This window comes from Cibotium barometz, chromosome 66 (genome assembly GCF_041138505.1).
Source record: "Cibotium barometz isolate CiBa-2024 chromosome 66, ASM4113850v1, whole genome shotgun sequence".
NCBI lineage: Eukaryota > Viridiplantae > Streptophyta > Polypodiopsida > Cyatheales > Cibotiaceae > Cibotium > Cibotium barometz.
Window position 1 is genome coordinate 11560684 of NC_141111.1, and position 20041 is coordinate 11580724.

Consider the following 20041-nt stretch of genomic DNA (forward strand, 5'->3'; position numbering starts at 1 on the left):
CAATTGATAAATTGTACCAGCTTTCCATTGTAGCATTTGGCAAGCCAAAATAGTTGGCAATTTTATCCTTGCTTGGTGTAAATGCTAATCTGAAGAGCACTTATGAGATGCCTTCAAGTGACCATGCTTTCATACCATGGCTTGCAAAAGAAGTTTTTTTGGATCAGATACTTGTTGATGCTACTTGGTTGCTGCAGAGCAGGTAGCAAAGACAACTATTGGCAATGCACTTCTTGAGCTACCCAACCATCCCACATTGGCTGAGTATTATGAAGATGTGATAGTTAGACACATGAAAGATGTGTATGAGCCACGGATCTCTCTCAGTTTGGCGACCCCACCTTCAAAGCAAGTGGATTTGATTAATGTGAGTCATCGATTGGTTTATAGTAGGTAATTAACTCTTGGTCTTGAGACAACTTCCTTGCTTGTTGTGTTTGTCATTAGACTTTGGAGAAATGTGCATAGGCTTGTTTGCTTGCCGAGTATTTACATCATCTAGCCAACACAAAGAAGATTGGGTCCATTCCACAAATATGCAAAGCATGGACAATGCTTAAAGATCAATAGTTCTATTTGTACACATGATCAATTTTCGTGAGCAAAAGATGGCAAAAGGCACCATATTACTTTCGGAGTGGGAGAGATAGAAGTGTCCATGGTGGATTGAGATGCGCAAAGGTACGTTTTGGAGGAGGAGAAGGAAGTGTATGCTAGTCACCAAAAGGGGGAATGCAAGTCTAGCTTAGGTTCTTCTAGAAACCTTAATGAGGAGTAAAGAAAGAATTTGGAGCAAGAATAGAAGAAGCTAGTTGACAAGAATGCAGCCCGTTGGAAAACTTGATCCCTCCCACATAGGCAAGGCCAAAGAATTAGCAAATCAATGATTTGGGCATGTGCTCATGTCACATCTCTACTCTTTTTGTTCATGGAATTTTTTGTTCGCATGTGGGCTGATTTTGACTTGTGTGATTAGATGATTTTGTCACTACATTGGAGACCTCCAAGACATAGACAATCACCTTTGTTTGGTCTCCCTTGGCATCCATGAGCTAGGGACCACCATTGCAAGACCATGTGCGTGTTTGGGTGTATCATTACATTGCTTTAGGAAGAGAGATAATGTCAAGAAATCTTGGGGAGATATTCAAGGAGTTGCGGGAGTACGTCTCTAACCTCAAGCAAGAAAGTAGATGGGAAGGTTGCGGGATGGAGTGTTGACTTTTGTGTGGTAGACCTTAGGTGCTTTTGTGGGTGGTTCTAGTATCTCCTCTTGGAATCTCATTCATGATCATGTCACCACTCATTGTCCATCGCCTCTGCCATCATGGATGATGGCAAGTGGACCTTAGTTCTATGCTCCCCTCTCCAGGTTAGCTTGGTTAATGAGTGCATTATTGCTACTCGCACTAGATTGGAGGTGGTGTGCATGTATGTTCAATTCACTTTTTCTTTGTTGAGATTATACATACTTTTTCCTTCTACCAAACTATGAGGAGATTGCAAACTACTTTGTTCGCTTCCAAAAACATTTATGTTGGCTCTCACCATGGCTTATAGGTGGATTGCTCAGACCATAGATACGGTTGGATATAGTGGGCCCTTTTCGATTGGTGTGAGGGTGAGTCTTTCTGTTACACTTATGCTATACTTTATGTTTCATATATGTGTTTCTATGCAAGTACACTTCAAAATCATTGTTTTGTCATAGGTTTGTGCCTTCCATATCCTTGCTATAAAGAGACAAGGAGAGACTGCATCTCACTATTTCAATGCAGCATAAGGTGTGGCATCTTCTCTCAAGATACAGTTTGACAACTAGTCTCTTGGGAAATTGGAGGACACATATTCCTTGAATTAATATGTGGATGGTGGGGTGTGAAATTTCTACACTCGGATTTTCTCGCTTGTAGGTTTTCGCAACTCCATTCTTTCCAAGGTCAAATTTTCAGCATCTATGGTTGCAAAACCGTTTGTGGATCATATGTTCAAGTTGCATGGGGTACCACAACAAATTGTGAGCGACCTTGATGTCAAGCTTATGAGCTCATTTTGGAAGGCATTATTTAAGATCATGGGGACCTTGATGTCAAGTTTATGAGGTCATTTTGGAAGGCATTATTTAAGATCATGGGGACCTTGATGTCAAGTTTATGAGCTCATTTTGGAAGGCATTATTTAAGATCATGGGGACTATTTTGACACCTAGCACTGCTTATCATCTTGAGATGGATGGGAAAACATAAAGGGTTAATAAGTGGGTAAGATAGACCAATCATGGCAAGCATGTCAATGTTTGATGTTTTCTAGGTCAAGGATAAAGAGCTTCATTGCTCGATGAAAACATTTTTTCAACCAATCAAAATAAGAACAACTCCTCAATCTATCCGGTTTTAGTCCCCAAAATGTATACCACAAGTCGATTTTATAATTAAAATATATAATAAACGAATCCTTAAAATAAGGGTAGTGAAAAATCATAGGCATTCTAGGCGGTAAAAATACACTACATTGCTGTTTTATACGAGCACTGAAGAGCTCACAAAGAAATCTCGTTTTATTTGCATCATCACAACAACGTACAATTAAAATATAAGTGAGTAAATGTTGATTAGAGAGTTTTATCAAAAGTACTCCCTTGTTTTATTATTGTATATTGAAATTTGTAAAACCAAGCTTTTAGGCCTTAGAAAAATACTCTTATTCTTTTTCAAGAAGCATAACTTATAACACACTCTCAGGCTTTCATGCAATCATATTTCTCACTTCCATGAGATGCACAATATAATTTTGGAGTTATGTGTACTTGAAAAGCAAGTCAATTTCTTCAAAGATGGCTGGTCCTGAAATTCCTCAAAAAACACTCTTATTCTTGAAAATCTCAATTTAATTTAATGGAAATTTTATTAGGCTAGTACCAGAAAAAATCTCTGCACGGCACAATTAGCTTTGTCAATTTCCGGTTCAACGTAAACATTTCGAAAGGACTGTTTTGTCGATGTAGAAGACTTCTTTGCCGGCTCCGAGGGAGGGAAAGGGAGGGGCGAGAGAGAGAGACTTGGAGACTCCAAGTCTCAGGAGACTTGGAGACTCCAAGTCTCTCTCTCTCTCTCTCTCTCTCTCTCTCTCTCTCTCTCTCTCTGTGTGTGTGTGTGTACATATTCAAGATTCAAGATTTCATTGCATCCCAAATCAAGTTTAGCAGCAGCATTTAAATCGCCCACCTCCATTTAAGCCCACCAATTTGCTTCATCTCTCTCGCCTTCTCTTCCCAGCTAGTTGAATCTGCACAGGGCCTTCCAAAAACTGCGCTAATTATCAAAGCTGTGCAGATTTATTAACAGGTTGAAATCAAGGAGGAGGTCAAAGACTTGTTTACAGGTGAGGGAAAAAGCATGTGCAGAAGTACCCACATGGGACAGGATGAGGGCAAAATCATGAGTAAAAGCATGTGCAGCAGCACCCACATCAGGATACATAACGAGGTCAAAAGCATGTGCAATAGCACCCACATCATGCATATTGTGGGCAAAATAATGAGCAAAAGTACCCGTATGGTACTTAATGATGGTAAAAAGACGGGTAAAAGCTCCCACATGATATATAATGAGGGCAGGGTCATGAGCAAAAGTACCCAGATGATGCAGAATGAGGGCAGAATAATGATGAAAATCATGACCTTTCAGGCAACCATTCCCCATTCCATGACCAGATTGAGGATTTTTCTGGCCGTTTGTTTTCTTCTTTTGTCAAACTTGATATCTCCTGCAGCAGCTGAAAACACATCACTCTTGCCTGATGTCTGCAACACAGCTTTCACAAGCCCACAATCTCTGAAACAATGCCAGCAGGCCCTGTTCTCGAATATTATGCTCACTGCGCATGATTACACACAGAAATTTGCTAACCAGTTCAGCTTCTGTGTTGGCAACCCGTAAGCAATCTGCCGCCCTTTTGAGTGTTGACATCAATCTAGTGCTTTTTGATGACCAGACATGCTTTTGTTTTCTCTTTCCTACAGAGATCAGGAAAGGAATGCAGCTTTTGATTTCAGTTCAAATTTGACATTCTTAACATCATGCCTGAGTGACACAAATGGTTAGTCTCCACACACCTACATGTGGTTACACTTGTGAGGATTGCTCAGGGTATTTTTGCAGGCTACAAATTACGTGCATTGATCACCTGCTACTTTCCGTTTCTCTCTGCTTCTCATTGATTTGAACAGCTTAAGTGGTTTTTGTATGCTTGTGCATGTAGCCATGTACATGCTTCTATGCATGTGTGTGTGTTAGTGCATTCTTGGAAAACCTAGCTGTATTTTTCTTTCTAGAATCCCAGTTCTGTTCACATGAGAGGGCATATGCGAGTTTCAACCTGTTGGTCTATCCTTACAGACCCCAGAACCTTAAGGTATTGGGTACCCTCAAGACTAGCCAATTCATGGACCCCCACCCCTGCACCCCACAACCAAAACACAGACAACTGTGGTCATATACATTTTGACCCCAAATAATTGTACGGTGGACCTTGACAATATAGGGGCTTTTTGACCAAAGATCCTGGTGAACATTCCAGGCCCATCAGAAGTTGTTTCGGAGCCCTCTCAGCCACAACCTGAGGACAAGGGGTCCCTTAAAACTATCTCTGCTCTAATACTGTGGACCAAAAACATTGGAATGATTAAAGGTTGGTATATCCCAGCTGCTTTGCTGTGCATACAAAGTCTGAACTTTAACTAGTATGTTTTTGTTTCAGCAACAATGTTGGAGAGAATATGCAGTCCAGGGGAAATCAAAGCGCACATTGATTCACTTGTGAATCTTATAAAGAGCAAATCGGGAACTGTGAATCCACCCATTTTGAATGTGAACTGCAATGAGACCAACTGGAGTCAAGGATGTGAAGATGGTTGGTCTATGAGCCTGCAAGTCAGTGTGAAACAGATGATTGATCTTTATCAAAACAGTAGTACCATTCCATTACGCGATAAGGAGACTGCGACAACTTGCTGTGCGGGGTTTTATTGTCCCCAGGGTTTATCTTGCATGATCCGTAAGTGTCTATTTGTGAAGTTATATATATATATGTGCGTATGTATGTGTGTGTGTGTGTGTGTGTGTGTGCAGAGAGACAGAGACAGAGACAGAGACAGAGACAGAGACAGAGAGAGAGAGAGAGAGAGAGAGAGAGAGAGTCGTATTAACGTCTACAAAAGGCCAAAATGACCTACGAGACCATCATCATGTCCATGAAATATATCATCATGGCTGAAATGTCAGATCTGGTCCTCCCAAAATAGAAAGTGTCCAGCTCTCATATCACCCTAAAATATCCCGCATAGGACGTTGCAACATGACACCCAATGTAGTAAAGCTGGGCCGGCGGGAGAAAGTCTTGTGGTGGTGGGAGATGATGGCTTTGATCCTCTTGTAGTGACGCGGGCGTGGGCGGGGACCATGGGGTCGGGGGTGTTGGGCGCTACATAGCTCAATGGTTCTGTCTAGTGTCGCTCCTCTGGCCGAGCTCCTGCATCAGCCTGAAGGTCGAGTGTAGTGGGTGAATCTGCCCTCGTCGCTCTGGTCTGGAAGAAGTCGGTGAGAGCTCTCTGTATCGGTCCTCTGATAGGTACGGCTGGTCTGGGCTGCAAAAGGGACTCCTTGTGTCTCTGAAGCTCCACGAGGAAAAGCCCCAAGCATCTCTAGTCTAGGAAATCCATGATCTTGGAAAGTGGTCCAAATCCATCTCGAAAGAGGCAATGGAACCTCCCCCTAATCTCATAGTATATTGGGCATCTGCATACATAGTGGGCCTCTATGTGGCAAACTTGACATATCCTGTCCTCTGGTGCAGCTGCCTCGTGGCTGTCTCTACTCTCAACTGATGGGATGAGGTGCAGATCTGTCCAATCGCACATCAAACCCCAAATGACAGATGTGTGTCCATGTAGCGCGGTGTGTGACGAAGTCGTCCTCTGTCAGGCAAAGAAAATGGTCCCTATAAAAGGCCATCTTCGTCCCAAGGGGCTGGATGGGTGGGTGCCATGTCCTCTGAGTATCCAGTCTCACGATGTCCTTCCTGATGACCTTGTTCAGCTTTGTGCAGCTGAGAGCAACGGAGCACGCCTCTATGCTGTACTGGAAGAGAGGGAGTGCCTTCATCTGCATGCCATGCATACCAAACCAAGTGCTCACTTGGGCATACCAACACTCCGTGTCTCCATCTAGTGCACTGTCTCGAGGACTCTAGGGCGAACTTGGGGTATCTATCTAGTGGGAGCTCCCATAATCCATGCTAGTACGCCACTGTCTGGAAAATGGCCTTTGTCACAATCGGTGCAACCCCTATCTCCGCCCGCACAATCTCGTGTGGCACTGATGGCTTACTTTTAATCATGTGTGAGATCATCTCCATCGGCTTCCACCCATCATATACATCCTCCGTGTTTGTCTCAGCTGGCTCTTCCCTTCGTTTCCTCTTGTGGTATAAACTAGGATCCTAAATGGGAGCTCCATATAGTATTGCGGGTGTGACTAGTGTGTCAAATAGCCAGAGCTTCGTCCTTGGCTTGTGAAATTGTATCTGCCTCTCAAGTGAGCCCAAAGCTGCATAGCCGCACATCAATTTGGTTTCGGTTGCCTTTCACATAGAGAAACACGGTCGAGTAAAAGTGATCCCAAGGTATACATAAGAGGTCACATGCTCCACTGGCTCCCCACGATATGTGAACTGTTGTGCAGATCTGCCTATCCACTGTGGGGAGGTGTTAAAGATCATAACCTTGGTCTTCCCAAGGTTTACGGTGAGATCCCGATCCTCGCAAAAGGCCTGTAATGCATCCAAGTGTCTTTGTAGCCCATCTGTTGAGTCAAAAATGAGGACAGCAACAAAAATGAGGACAATGTCATCTGCATACAATAGAATGGGTATCAAAACTCCTACCAAAAGTGCTCCTAGACATCCCTGTCAGTCTATGTAGTCACCTCATCAATGTAGAGCCCAAATAGAGTGAGAGATAAGGGACAGCCTGTTTGAGGATCCCCCAAAGCATCTGTGTCGGTACTCCCATGTCCTGCAGTCTCCTCATCAATTTGGCTTGTTGGACTGTGTCAAAAGCCTTGCGAAAATCCACAAAGCAGCAGTATATCCGGTGCCCATGTGCTCTCCCCTCCTCAATGATACCCTGTAATGTGAAGATGTGGTCCAGTGTGGAGTGTCCTCTTCGGAAACCTGCTTGCCATGGTGCTTTGAGTCTCTGCTCCTCCGCCCATCTGCTGAGCTCATGCTCCAAGATTGATCCATAAATCTTGGTCAATGTGTGACCAATCATAATAGTCCTGTAGTTACCGGGATCCATGGGGTCACCTGCTTTTAGAATGGGCACAATGATATTAGAAGATCAACTGGCGGGGAAACCCTCGCATAGGGCCCTGTCAAACATATGAACCAGAAGTGGAGCCAATACATCCCTCACATGTGAAGTGCTCGGCAATCAGCCCATCATGATCTTGCGCTCTCCCATTTTGCATCCCGTCAATAGCATCTCTCACCATGCTCAAGTGGAAGGAGGACGAGTGGGGGGGGGGGGGGGGGGGTGGCAAGGCTCAGAAGGGTGGGGGAGAGGTGGCTGTCCGGGGACGTGGTAAAGGGAGGTGGTGTATGCATGCCATATGTCGGGTGAGGTGATCGGGGTCGGTGGGTGATGATCCTAGAAGAGCCTCCAGGCCTCCTTGCAATCCCGTCTCAAAAACAATTGGTACATCTCCTGCTCGAGGTGAGCTAGGTAGGCTTGCTTCTTCCTCTGGTATGAGACAAGGGAAGATCTGTCATGCCTCTTGGTGAGTGGTGGAGCCCAGACTGACCTCCCACTGAAGACAGGCACGGGTCTCACGGCACTCATCATACCAACTATTCTCTGGAACAGTCCCTCCAGGTGGTCCGGGGGTGGCTCTGGTGTGAGGGAAAGCGACTGCGGCGGATGTGTGAAGGGTGGCTGCAAGTTGTGTGGTAAGCTCATCAAGTGGGATGTGTGGGTCGAGGTCAGAGAGGGTGCGGAAAATGTCGTCAGAGTAGACAAAAGATGATCCCTGGTGAAGTGGTATCTCGCGTGGCGGTGGTGTGGTATGGCCGGTGGTTGAATGGTGTACTGGCATGTAAGGGAGAAAGCTGTGAGGGAGAAAGCTAAGTATGCATGATCAGGTGCAACATCAATGGGGCGGGGTGAAATGGTAAAATCCGAGATGAGGGGTATCAAGGAGAGAAAGCCCACCAAGCAGTCCATTGTACTAGCTCCATGTCCGAAGAGGTAGCAAGTGAAGGCGTTGGAGCTAGGCCACTGGGCTAGGCCACTGGGCTAGGCCATTATAAATGGCTAATCGATGAGCTCCTCCGAGGGCTAGGAGGTACTCCCCATAATCTGTACGGGCTGTCATGTCCTGTGATGTCCGCTCAAGATCTGTGCCTATAGTGTCGATCTCTTGGTACATGGGATCCTCTGTCTCAAAGAAAGGTTCCTGTGCACTGGCGGTACGGGTGTTGAAGTCTCTAGCAAGGAGGATATCCCCTAGACTGGAGAACTTCAAAATGTCCTCATAGAGTGGTAGGTATGGAGACTCCCACGGGTGGCATATCTGGATGTGGATGGTGCAAAGTAGCACATTGCAATGTAGATATCTCGGGCCCTCTCTGTCCTGATCCTTATCCACATGAACTGTGCATCCTCATCCCGTTTGACCACCTGTACCACATGCTGCAGTCCCTCTGTATAATATAGCCACTCTTCCTAAGCCTCTAGTGCCGCCTACTGTACGTGGCTGTGGGCAGTGGACAGACTCCCATCTATATCCCTGCACCGCAAGTAAACGGCTCCCCTGGCATTGGTGTGTCTCTGTATAAAGGACCATGTCATGCCCTCTAAATGTTGCTTCGAATAGACCTGCATCTGTTCGTAGAGCGCCATTGCAGTTCCAGACCGCAATCTCTAGCGTGGTCCCATAGGTCGCGCACCGTCATGGAGAGCGCCGCTCGGTGATAATCACCTTCCCTTCTCTGTACACTGCCCACTTTCCTGCCTTATGCGCTTCCAGTATGCGAGGCATGCACTCCCTCCTGTGTCCACGTCGTGGCGACACTACGGGTGACACAAGGCCTGGCCTCCCATAGGTGACGCAAGTCCGGCCTCAATATGGGTGACATGAAGCTCCCTGGCCTCCCGTACCTTGGCACGAAATAGGGGAAGACCACTTGGGCGGCCAAATGGTGTACTTGGGCTAGTGTAAGGTCATCCTCAAGGTAAGTCTTTTCCCCTTTTAATGTCCATCTTTTGGCGAGGAATGCCTTCTTGCCTCTAGCCCCTCAAACTTGATGATGAATGCGCCCTCCTTTGTCGTATCTTTCCCCACCCTCCATGCCTAAACAAAGAGAGAGAGAGAGAGAGAGAGAGAGAGAGAGAGAGAGAGATTTATTGATGTCTATTGGAGGCCAAAATGATCTTTGAGACCCCTTATTGGTCAAGTCATCTTACACTTATTATTATTATTATTATTTTTGGAGAGGAGACATGCACATTCTTTTCACCCCTTTTTGTGGAGTGAAGGGGAGGGGTAGACTTTGGAGGCGTGGTCCTTTCCTCACAAATAGAGGCGGTGATCCCATTTGGCATTACAGACCACTTGTTTGGTTGTTCCTCCCCTCCCCTTCCCCGGTATGAGATGATAGCCTTCTCCTCATAGAGCGGCCAGCCAGAGGAGAAGCGTCTCTTCCCTTTATGATCATTTCTGCCCTTAAATGAGGCGAGTTTGTATTTAGCCCTTTGTTATTGTATCTAGCCCTTGTGGCTGTTTTTCTTTAGCTAATTGAAGGATCTTTTTCCCGGAAAAAAAAGGAAAAGAAGGGGAGGGGTGGGCTGGACTTGAACCGAGAGGGGGAAAGGTCGCGGCTTTATCTTTTTGGCTGTTGTTCCCACCTCCAAGTCATCTTACAAATGAAATATTCCACTTGATTGTTGGCGTATACGTGCCTTCTTCAATATATTTTCCCATGTGTCAAAAAGCTCATCCTCAACCTTGAGGTAACCTGTCCACGTGGATATAAAGGGCCAGCAACTCTTTTAATCGACGTTCCTCAACTTTGGTTGTGAATTCCATCTTAATGTGCCCAAGTGTCTTTGTCACATCCTTCTTGACTCAAACGATGAGTTCCTTTATTTGGGTCTCAATCTCCAGAGTTGGCTTGTTCTCTACTACTGCTAGACGAGCCTCAAGTGTAAAGAGTTGTCCGCTTATCGATGTGTCTCTTGCTTCAACTAGATGATTTCTACTATAGCTATATTGTCCATTCATTTCTGCAGGTTGTGAGGGGGCTTCCTTTGTGTTGCTAGAGCTCTAGCAAATGTGAGCTTCTTTTTGCATCTTGATGATGATTATATGCAGGTCTCATGCAATAGCATGTGAATCCTCTTTATCTTTAAATTTAAACTATAAGGTTCAAAGGGTAATCTTATCTTTTCTTGTATTTGAGAGAGAGAGAGAGAGAGAGAGAGAGAGAGAGAGAGAGAGAGAAAGTTATATTAAACGTCTTCAAAAGATCCAGTGGGTCTATTAGACCAAAAGTGATACAATAGTGTCCATGTAATCTCATCATGGTACAAAAGACCCAGTGGGTCTATGAGACCAAAAGTGATACAATAGTGTCCATGTAATCTCATCATGGTACAAAAGAAAACAAAGACTAGAGCTATGAGCTGAGAGTGTCAAATCCGAGTCATATGATACAAAGTGGGACCATCATCATACAACCTATGAAGCTAACCCCCCGGTAGGGGGAGGGGGCCGTCAAGGATATGGAGCATGGGGTTAGCTTAGTCTGTAGAAGGCTTTGCAGATCTGCTGGGCATGGGAAGGTGGTTCTGTGCCTCTCCAAGATCTCCTCAAGTTGGGGTTGATGTCAATGTTGCTGGCTGATGTATGAGAAAGAAAGAAAGAAAGATATACTAAAGACCCAATGGGCCTATGAGAGATACAATAATGTCCATGGAATATCTCATCATGGAATGGAAAATAAAACAAAAAGAAAACATAAACATAGCTATCTCACTGGGGTGAAACAAAACTGTCCCTGAAAACTCATCATGAAATACTAAGAACATAGAAACACGAGAGCAACATCAGCTCCGAGTAGATGGTATACCACTCCAAAATATCAAGCATGGGGCTAATGAGTATATGGCTGAGAGGTCTCCCTCAGCTATGTCACGTGGAAAGGTAGCTCGATGGCGGTGGAGCAGGTCTTGGATTTGGAGCTGATGAGGTGATCGTGGGGGCCGGGGGGGCCGGGGGCGTCGGGCACGCTGGAGTGCGGAGGCTCGGTGTCCGAGGTAACTCCTCTTGGACGAGGTAGGTCCGGAGCAGCTCGTGGAGGGTCCACAAGATCCACTATATCAGTGTCCTCCACCTCCGGGGTCTGGAGGAAACTGGTGATGGTTGGTTGGCGAGGGAGGGGGCGGGTGGCTGGGGCCGAAGCTCTCTCAAGGTGTCCTTGTGTCTACGGAGCTCAAGCAAGAAGAGGCCTAGACAACACTAGTCTACGGGGCCAAAAAAGTTCTCCATGAGAAGTATTGAGTCATGGAAGAAAGGCTGAAAAAAGAAACTACCTACCTATGCTGAAGCATGTGTTAGTGGGGGGTGAATACTGGTAGCCATATGGCCGATATAAGGTGCTAGTGTGTATAAAGGGGAAAGCAGTACAAAGCTCATCTAATAACTTGGATTTGCAGTGATTGGAGGACCAAAATCCTTGGGATCAGGGGTGCCTGCCTCTAAGAAGTGATCTCTTTCTCTCTCTTTATGAGTGCACGGGGCTAGAGGATTGTGTGCTTGTGTATGTAAGCCGTGACCTACATGATCCTACCTAGCGTGGGTGACAACCTTTGTAGTCGGTGGATGTGAGAGGCATCTCATTGGCCCCGGTGAAACTACACCGGCTAGGTGTGAACACCCTTGGGCATGGTCTTTTGAACAATACGCACGCCACTCTTGATATGTAAAAGCCACATTGCACATAACAATTGAATGATACATCATTGCACAAGATAATCTGCAAAAGAGACGAGCATTTCGCAGTACACCATCTTTGGGGCCGCGAATGGGCTGACCCCCTCCTCAATACTGAAGTATATTATTTAAATCTATACAAAGTTCCAAGGGCTTGCCAGCCAGATAATCCAATGCAATGCAAGTATGAAGACATGTTATCCAAACAGAAGTGTGTTGGAGTAGTTTGTCGATGCTGGACTTGTCGAACGAGTCTAAATAGCTTGGCCACCAGTTTCATACACCTGGAGGGAAGTGAATGCAAAACTATTATTCCGAGACCACGCACAAACAGGCGCACTCGTGCTAGAGCCTGGCTCACACCCTCGTGGAGACTGTGGTTCAAGCCTCCCTGGTACGAGTACACAAGCAGGTGGTACATGAACACGAATAGGTATTGGTACACGGTGTCAATAGTAGGTACTCAAATAGGTACACTTGGTGTCGGTTCACAACACGTACATGTGGTACTATAGATGTAGGATGATATTTAGTAGGTACTTGTAGGTACAATAGTCACATGCACATTGCACTGTAGTGCATGGTGACAAGATGGCTCATCATCATTGCAACAATGTACAACAGTAGAACCCTTTAGCATTTGATATTTTTCGTACGCTGTGAATCTCATAGTTGTCAGGTATGATACCGTATGGGAAAATATGATACGATATAAATTTTTTTCTTATCATACGATAAAATACGGTGTTTTAAAAAAATACTTATAAACTTAGGTATTTTCAAGTCTAGACATGGAGTATTTTAGAAAGGAGGGAAGCATCATAGTACATTTTGAATTTAGAATGAAAGAGATATGGGCATTTTTCCAAAAAAGGTAAGTGGAATAAAAAAAGTCAACCCTTTAATGACACACCCTTTAATGACACACGTTACACCCTTCATAAATGACTCCCAAAATGGACAAATTGACAACTCATGAGCATCTTCTCGTTGAATGCTCATTAGCCTTAATGAGTTATGTAAAAAGGTGATTTAGGATTAATCCTTTCACTAATCTTTCCCTTTTTTACACTAATTAAGGACTCTAATTAACCATTAATCTAGATAAGCAAAAAAAAGACCATTACCTCCCAAAAAAATTATTTTTGAAAAAAAAAAGTTCGAATTTTTTTTTGAAAAAATCCATACGAGTACATACGGTATCGTACCGTATGGTATTTCGTACGATAAGGCGTCGTACGCCGTACGGAAACAACGTTGGCCGTGATCCCATTGTAATCCTCAGTCTAGGATAGTCTAGGATATGTCAAGAATGAGCTATGTAGGTCATTCCTCAGCCTTAGAGAGTCAGTCAGTCAGTCAAGTCCCTTAACCCACTTGGAGAGAATCATTCATGCATATAGAAGTCAGTAGAAGCCTTAGGGTTTGCATTAGATCATGTCTGCATTTTGCATATCATTTATCCCATATGCGTATTAACCAGCTAGATCATTGCAGAAGACTTAGAATATCATCAAGTATTTTTTTCCATATTTTATATCATTTATCTGGCATTTTACTATATTATTATCAACATTATCCATTTAATGCAAAACATGATGTAGTCGGCCAGCTTTGAGCCAGTCGACTTGCTCATGAAAGGCATATAAATAGCCTAGCATTGCATTCATTTATATCATTCAATCATCAGCAATCAAGCTTTTCTTCTTCAGCACAAGGAGCATCCACGACTGAGCATTCAGCATATCTTCATCAAAACACAGCATTCAGCCACTGCAGTACTTTGCGTTTTTAGCATTCATCATATCATCGTTTTGCTACCTTCCTTCCGGTGAAGGTAAAACACATTCATACATTCATTTTCAGCATACATTCACAGCCTAGAACAGTCCCAATCAGCCCCTTCTCTCAGCCTCAGATTTGCAGCCTTCCTACATTCCATTGGAAGAGTGCATAGGCTTGAGATCGGTCATCATTGGTGCTTCTACAGCCGTGTATAGTTCAGTCCGACTCTTGGTCTTTCAAAGGTCTTGCGTTTGGCTTATCTACAGTCCAAAGTCAGTCCCTCATTTATTCTCTTCAAATATAATAAAGCAAATACTCCTAGCAATAGGAGGGGGCCCTTCAGTGGGTACTTTGGGACCCAATAAGGTGTACAATTCTCTCTCTCTCTCTCTCTCTCTCTAATCTCTTAAAGTTTGAAGTGCTAAAAGTGGATTGCTAAAGACTTGCGAAACTCAAGATAAAGAAGGTAGTGTGAGACTCGTGTGACAGGATCCTTCATTACGCATAATTCTGCTGCATGTTGCATTGGTATCAGAGCCCGTCATGATTCATGGGGATAGAAGCATTCTTGGCATTCCATTGATTTCTCATCTCCAGGCCCGACAAGCTATCCGCAAGGAAGTGGAAGGAGCATTGCTTTATGTTCGCGCTCAGACAGCCTCTACCTCTTTGATAGCGGCTATCTCATCTTCATCCCCAGTCCCACAGTTAGCAGACCTCCTGTCTAGACATCAGGACATTATGCTTAGGGACCATCTCCCGCCTAGTCTCCCCCCATCCCGTCCTGAGGACCATCATATCGATTTGGTCTCTGGATCAAAACCTCCTAGCAGGTTTCTCTATCGTCTTTCCAAGACTTTAGAGGCGAGCTAGAAAAGCAGCTATCTGAGCTCCTCCAAGCCGGATTTGTTCGGCCATCATCCTCACCATTTGTTGCACCCATCCTATTTGTAAGTCTGCACGCCTTTGTGTAGACTATAGGGCATTAAACAAACTCACCATTAAGGATAAGTTTTCTATGCCAAGGATTGAGTACATTTTGGAGCGTTTAGACGGTGCAAAATTTTTCACTAAGATCGATCTCAAGAGTGGAAAGTGGCTTCAAACCATGCCAAGTGCCGAGTGGAGTAATCAACAAGCCAGATGGAGTCAGATCTTCCAACAATTTGGAGGAATGATGGAGTACATCCTTGGTAAGCATTATCGAGTCAGTAGATGCTCTTAGTCCAAAGGCCAACATCCAAACCATGCAGCCTTTGGTCGCCGTTTCTCTTCTCTTTTGACGAGAATGGTGTCTCCATCTCTTGAAGCTAACAAAAAGACGGAAGCATTTTCCGAAATCATTGAGTTAGTTAAAGACCGCTTGACCAAAGCCCAGGAAGCTTATAGCAGACATGCAAATAAGTCTAGACGAGATGTCCACTTCAAGAAAGGGGATTGGGTCTATTTGTGCATCATGAAACAGAGATTGAAACAAGTGGGCAAACGCTGTCCCAAGCTTTCTTTCTGTAGTTTTCGACCCTTTCCTATAGTTAAAAAGATAAGTGATATCTCCATGAAGTTGAAGTTGCCTAACAGTTGGACAATGCATGATGTTTTCCATGTTTCTTGGTTAAAACCATATGCTGGACCAGAAGTGTTTGATGTTTTAGATGAACAGCAGCCAGACGTGGTAGACGGATTAGAAGTCATTGAGCCTGAGCAGATCGTTCTTCATCGTTGGAAGCATGGTTCTGGTCGAAGAATCCGTCAATTCTACACGAAGTTCCGAGATTGAGGTACCCAGAAAGCCGTTTGGCTAGACGAGGAGTTCTTTCAAGAGTACCCCCAGTTGTTGGCGGACTACTTGGAAGCCATGAACCTGCCGCTAAGTTAAGGAGGAGAGAATGCCACATGCACTTTGCACTATAGTGCATGGTGACAAGATGGCTCATCATTAGTGCAATGCTATACAGCAGTAGAACCCTTCAGGATTTGATATTTGTCGTACGCCGTGACCCCATTGTAATCCTTAGTCCAAGATATGTCAGGCACGAGCTACGTAGGTCATTCCTCAGCCTTAGAGAGTTAGTCAGTCAGGCAAGTCCATTAACCCACTTGGAGAGAATCATTCATGCATATAGAAGTCACTAGAAGCCTTAGGGTTTGCATCAAATCATGTCTGTATTTTACATATCATTCATCCCATATGCATATAGACCAGCTAGATCATTGTAGAAGACTCAGAATATCATCTAGTATTTTTTCCATATTTTATATCATTTATTTGACATTTTACCATATAATTATCAACATTATCCATTTAATGCAAGACATGATGCAGTCGGCCAGCTTTCTGCCAGCTGACCTGCCCATGAAAGGCATATAAATAGCCTAGCATTGCATTCATTCATATCATTCAATCATCAGTAATCAAGCATTTCTTCCTTCAGCACAAGGAGCATCCACGATTGAGCATTCAACATATCTTCATCAAAACGCAGCACCTTCAACATTCAGCCACTAAAGTACTTCGCATTTTCAGCATTCACATAGTTTTCAACATTCATCATATCATCGTTTTGCTACAGCCCTTCCGGTGAAGGTAAAACGCATTCATACATTCATTTTCAGCATACATTCACAGCCTAGAACAGTCCCAATCAGCCCCTTCTCTCAGCCTCAGATTTGCAGCCTTCCTACATTCCATTGGAAGAGTGCATAGGCTTGAGATCGGTCATCATTGGTGCTTCTATAGCCATGTACAGTTTAGCTTGACTCTTGGTATTTCAAAGGTCTTGCGTTTGGCTTATCTACAGTCCGAAGTTAGTCCTCATTCATTCTCTTTAAATATAATAAAGCAAATACTCCTAACAATAGGAGGGGGCCTTTCAGTGGGTAATTTGGGCATAGTCACAGCAGGGAATGGGCATTTTTAGACTCGGGAATGTAGGGGATGGCAGCATCTTCCCATTCCCATTCCCGTCCCATGTCACTCTATAGTCACAGGGAATGGCCATTCTCAATTTTTGCTGTCCCCGTTTCCCGTCCCCATTTCGCGTCCCATGTGACTATGAATTTGGGACCCAATAAGGTGTACAAATCTTTCTCTCTCTCTCTCTCTCCCTCTCTCTCTCTCTCTCTCTCTAATCTCTTAAAGTTTGAAACTTTGAAGTGCTAAAAGTGGATTGCTAAAGACTCGCGAAACTTAGGATAAAGAAGGCGGTGTGAGACTTGTGTGAGAGGATCCTTCATTTTGCATAATTCCATTGCATGTTACAACAGTAGGGGTTCAACATGTACTTATAGGTATAGTTAGGGTTTCAATAGGTACAAGGTTGGGTACTGTTGGTACAGTAGGTACAGTCCGGTATTGTTATTACAACAGGCACATGGTTGGGTACTGCTGGTACAGTAGGCACATGGTTGGGTATTGTTGGTATAGCAGGTTCAACAGATACAGTCGAGTATTGTTTGTACTCAGTCAGAAGACAGGGCATTCGCATGGTTCACGGGTGGGCGTCCCTTGCTCGTGAACTGGACACGTCATAGCAGACAGTCACATGAAAACAAGTTACGCGAAAAAAGTTTCAAGCAGACAGAGATGCGTGCATGACCTTATGAAATGGATATCTCTCTCGTTCCTAGCACCTGTAAATAGCAGGTCTTCCCGAGCACAGAACTAGCTCAGTGGGAAGCCTAAACTGGGATCCTTGACAATGGGTTCCACATCCTGGTCACACTACGGGTGACACGAGGCCTGGCCTCCTGTACGTGACGCGAGTCCTGGCCTTAGAACGGGCAACACGAAGCCCCTTGGCCTCCCATACCTTGGCATGAAATAGGGGAAGACCACTTGGGCAATCAAATGGTGACATCCGCCTCTGTGGATATCGTCGTAACATGATCTCTTAGTGAGTGATAGTGAAGCTCCAGTAATTACATGCCTAGGCATCTTTGATCCTAATAATGCATAACCCTAGAGAGGGCCGAATCTATCTCAAAACAGTGGAATCTCTTGTGGATCTCATAGCAGTGTGGGCATCTGAACAGGTAATGCTCCTCTATCTTCACCTCCCTAGTTGTACTTACCTTGCATGTCCGTGCCTCTTGTGGGATGCCCTTTGCCTTGCCAGACTCAATTTGTAGACGGTGATATGATACCCTCAACTAGACCATAGCAATCTGCATGGTATGTGACGTGTCTGTAGAGTATCAAGGGCTCTCAATGAATCCATGCTTTGAAACCCTTAGAAAGTGTTGTATGTAAAACTAGAGTTTCATAGAAAGCTCTAGTATGTGCGGCTTGTATAAAGGCCCATCAACTCTAGCCGGATAAGATAATTGATTTCTTATCCAGCAACGGAGAGCCGAGAGAGAGAGAGAGAGAGAGAGAGAGAGAGAGAGAGAGAGAGAGAGAGTTGAAGAAATGAAGGGTGCTACCTCTAGCGTTAGTGATGATTACACAAAGAAAGAGTTATATGCAGTGTAGCATTTACATCTCAAACTTTTTAATGATGTTAAGCTTTTATGGTGTTTTACAGCTTGTCCTTTAGGAGCGCAGTGCCCAAAAGCTACTCTAGTCGAAGGCCTTTGCTCTCCGTATGTTCATCTCTCTTTTATTTATTTTTTAAAATATAATGCAAAAGTAATTTAGAGAAGAGTTATCTACATAAACCACAAAAGTAGATCCATATCTCTACTTTGTTAATGCATGAATCACAACCTAGAGCTCCTCTTGGTAGCCATTTATAATGTGGATTAGTTAGCTTTTTACTCTGAAAAGCCAATGGCCTACTGTTGTGAATGCCTTGCAAATCACATAATCACTGGTATCCTTTTCAACCACAAACAGTGTAACATGCAACCGGTATGATTGTGTAACGCACATCAAGACCTTCTTTATACCTTTATGTTGGTCAGCATGAAGCAATCCACTTTAATCTTTGTTCACATGACATAGAACTGAAGAGAGAGTATGTAGAGATGCAAGAATGACAGCCGAATGCCCTTGATAGCTTCGGATTGCCTTGGACTATAGCACAATGAAGCGCTTGGTTAAGATGATGTATGCAGAAGTCCAAAGACTCAAGCACACATACTTTTGCATTGGTTTACTGCTGAAACTACGAAGGAATGAGATGATTTATGCAATGGATTGAGGGATGCTTATATATGAACATAGGATGTTGGTTAGTTATCTGTATTCCTTTATTAGGCCCACGACTGTTGAAATAAGCATTAAATGCTATTTTTCTCATCATCGCTTCACAGGTGTGAGAAAGGGCCATCTTGCATGCTGGCTGATTGTGCCTGATGCTGTCAACTGGCTGTCTAAGCCTTTGTGGGACTGCCAATTGGGTACAGGACACTTGTATGCCCTTTTTGGTGGCCCCTGGTGGCCCACATGCAAGGCTCATAAGGCTGGCCTAGAGCCTTGAATGCCTTTGCTAGCACTTCTACATGCTTCTATATGCTTGCTATGCTAGGGTAACCTACATGAATTGGTTGTTCTCCTAGTGGGTTAAGTGACAGGCTGGCACCTAAGGCTTTGAAAGACCTAGCGCGTGCTTGCCATGTCCTTGGACTAGGGCTCACAATGAGGTCACGTCGCACGACAATCAATCCTATAAAAGGTACTAATTCTGTACATGTATGGCACTGATGATGAGCCAATGTGTCATATGGCACCTTAGTGCATGCGTGCATGTGACATTCTCCCGTGCGTAGCTTGGCGGTAGTTGCACGGTCTCCAAGTAGTCTGCCAATATTTGTGGGTATGCTTGGAAGAATTCCTTGCGAGCCAAACGGCTTCACAAGTGCCTCGGTCTCTAAAGTTGGTGTAGAACTGTCCGAGCCTTCGACCAAAACTGTACTTGAGGAGAATCTAGGCTCGATTATTTCTGCTTTGTTGACCACTTTAGGTTGCTGCTCATCCGAACCTCTTGCAAGGATGGTCCAACATAAGGCTTTGACCATGAGACATGGAAGACATCATGCATAGTCCAACTGTCTGGTAACTTCAACTTCATGGAAATATTGCTGAGCTTCTTTACAATAGGAAACGGGCCAAAACTTTGGAAAGAGAGCTTGGGACAACGCTTGCTCTTTTGCTTTGAGTGTTGCTTCATGATTCGGAGAAATACTCAATCTCCCTCGTAGTTGATGTCTCGTCTGTACTTGTTGGCTTGCTTGGTGTATGCTTCTTGTGCTTTGGTTAGGCGCTC

General features: G+C 44.4%; 1 protein-coding gene across 9 annotated transcripts in view; it reads left to right on the plus strand.

The window, feature by feature from the left end:
* Positions 1-3057: 3057 nt before the first annotated feature.
* The window catches only part of LOC147602774 (ABC transporter G family member 28-like), a 60473-nt gene continuing 43489 nt past the window's right edge, over positions 3058-20041 (plus strand). For 6 of the 9 annotated variants that reach the window (XR_015265764.1, XR_015265763.1, XR_015265761.1 and 3 more), the window contains exons 1-5: positions 3066-3934; positions 4022-4098; positions 4579-4689; positions 4759-5055; positions 18359-18416. Coding sequence is in view for 5 of the 9 variants with exons in the window: in XM_086797717.1 (XP_086653843.1) it covers positions 3396-3934; positions 4022-4098; positions 4579-4689; positions 4759-5055; positions 18359-18416 (1082 nt within the window). In the remaining 4 variants the exon portion in view is untranslated. Of the gene's footprint in view, positions 3935-4021; positions 4099-4578; positions 4690-4758; positions 5056-18358; positions 18417-20041 lie in introns of all 9 variants that reach the window. The other 3 variants (XR_015265762.1, XM_086797718.1, XM_086797720.1) reach the window with 3 other exon arrangements.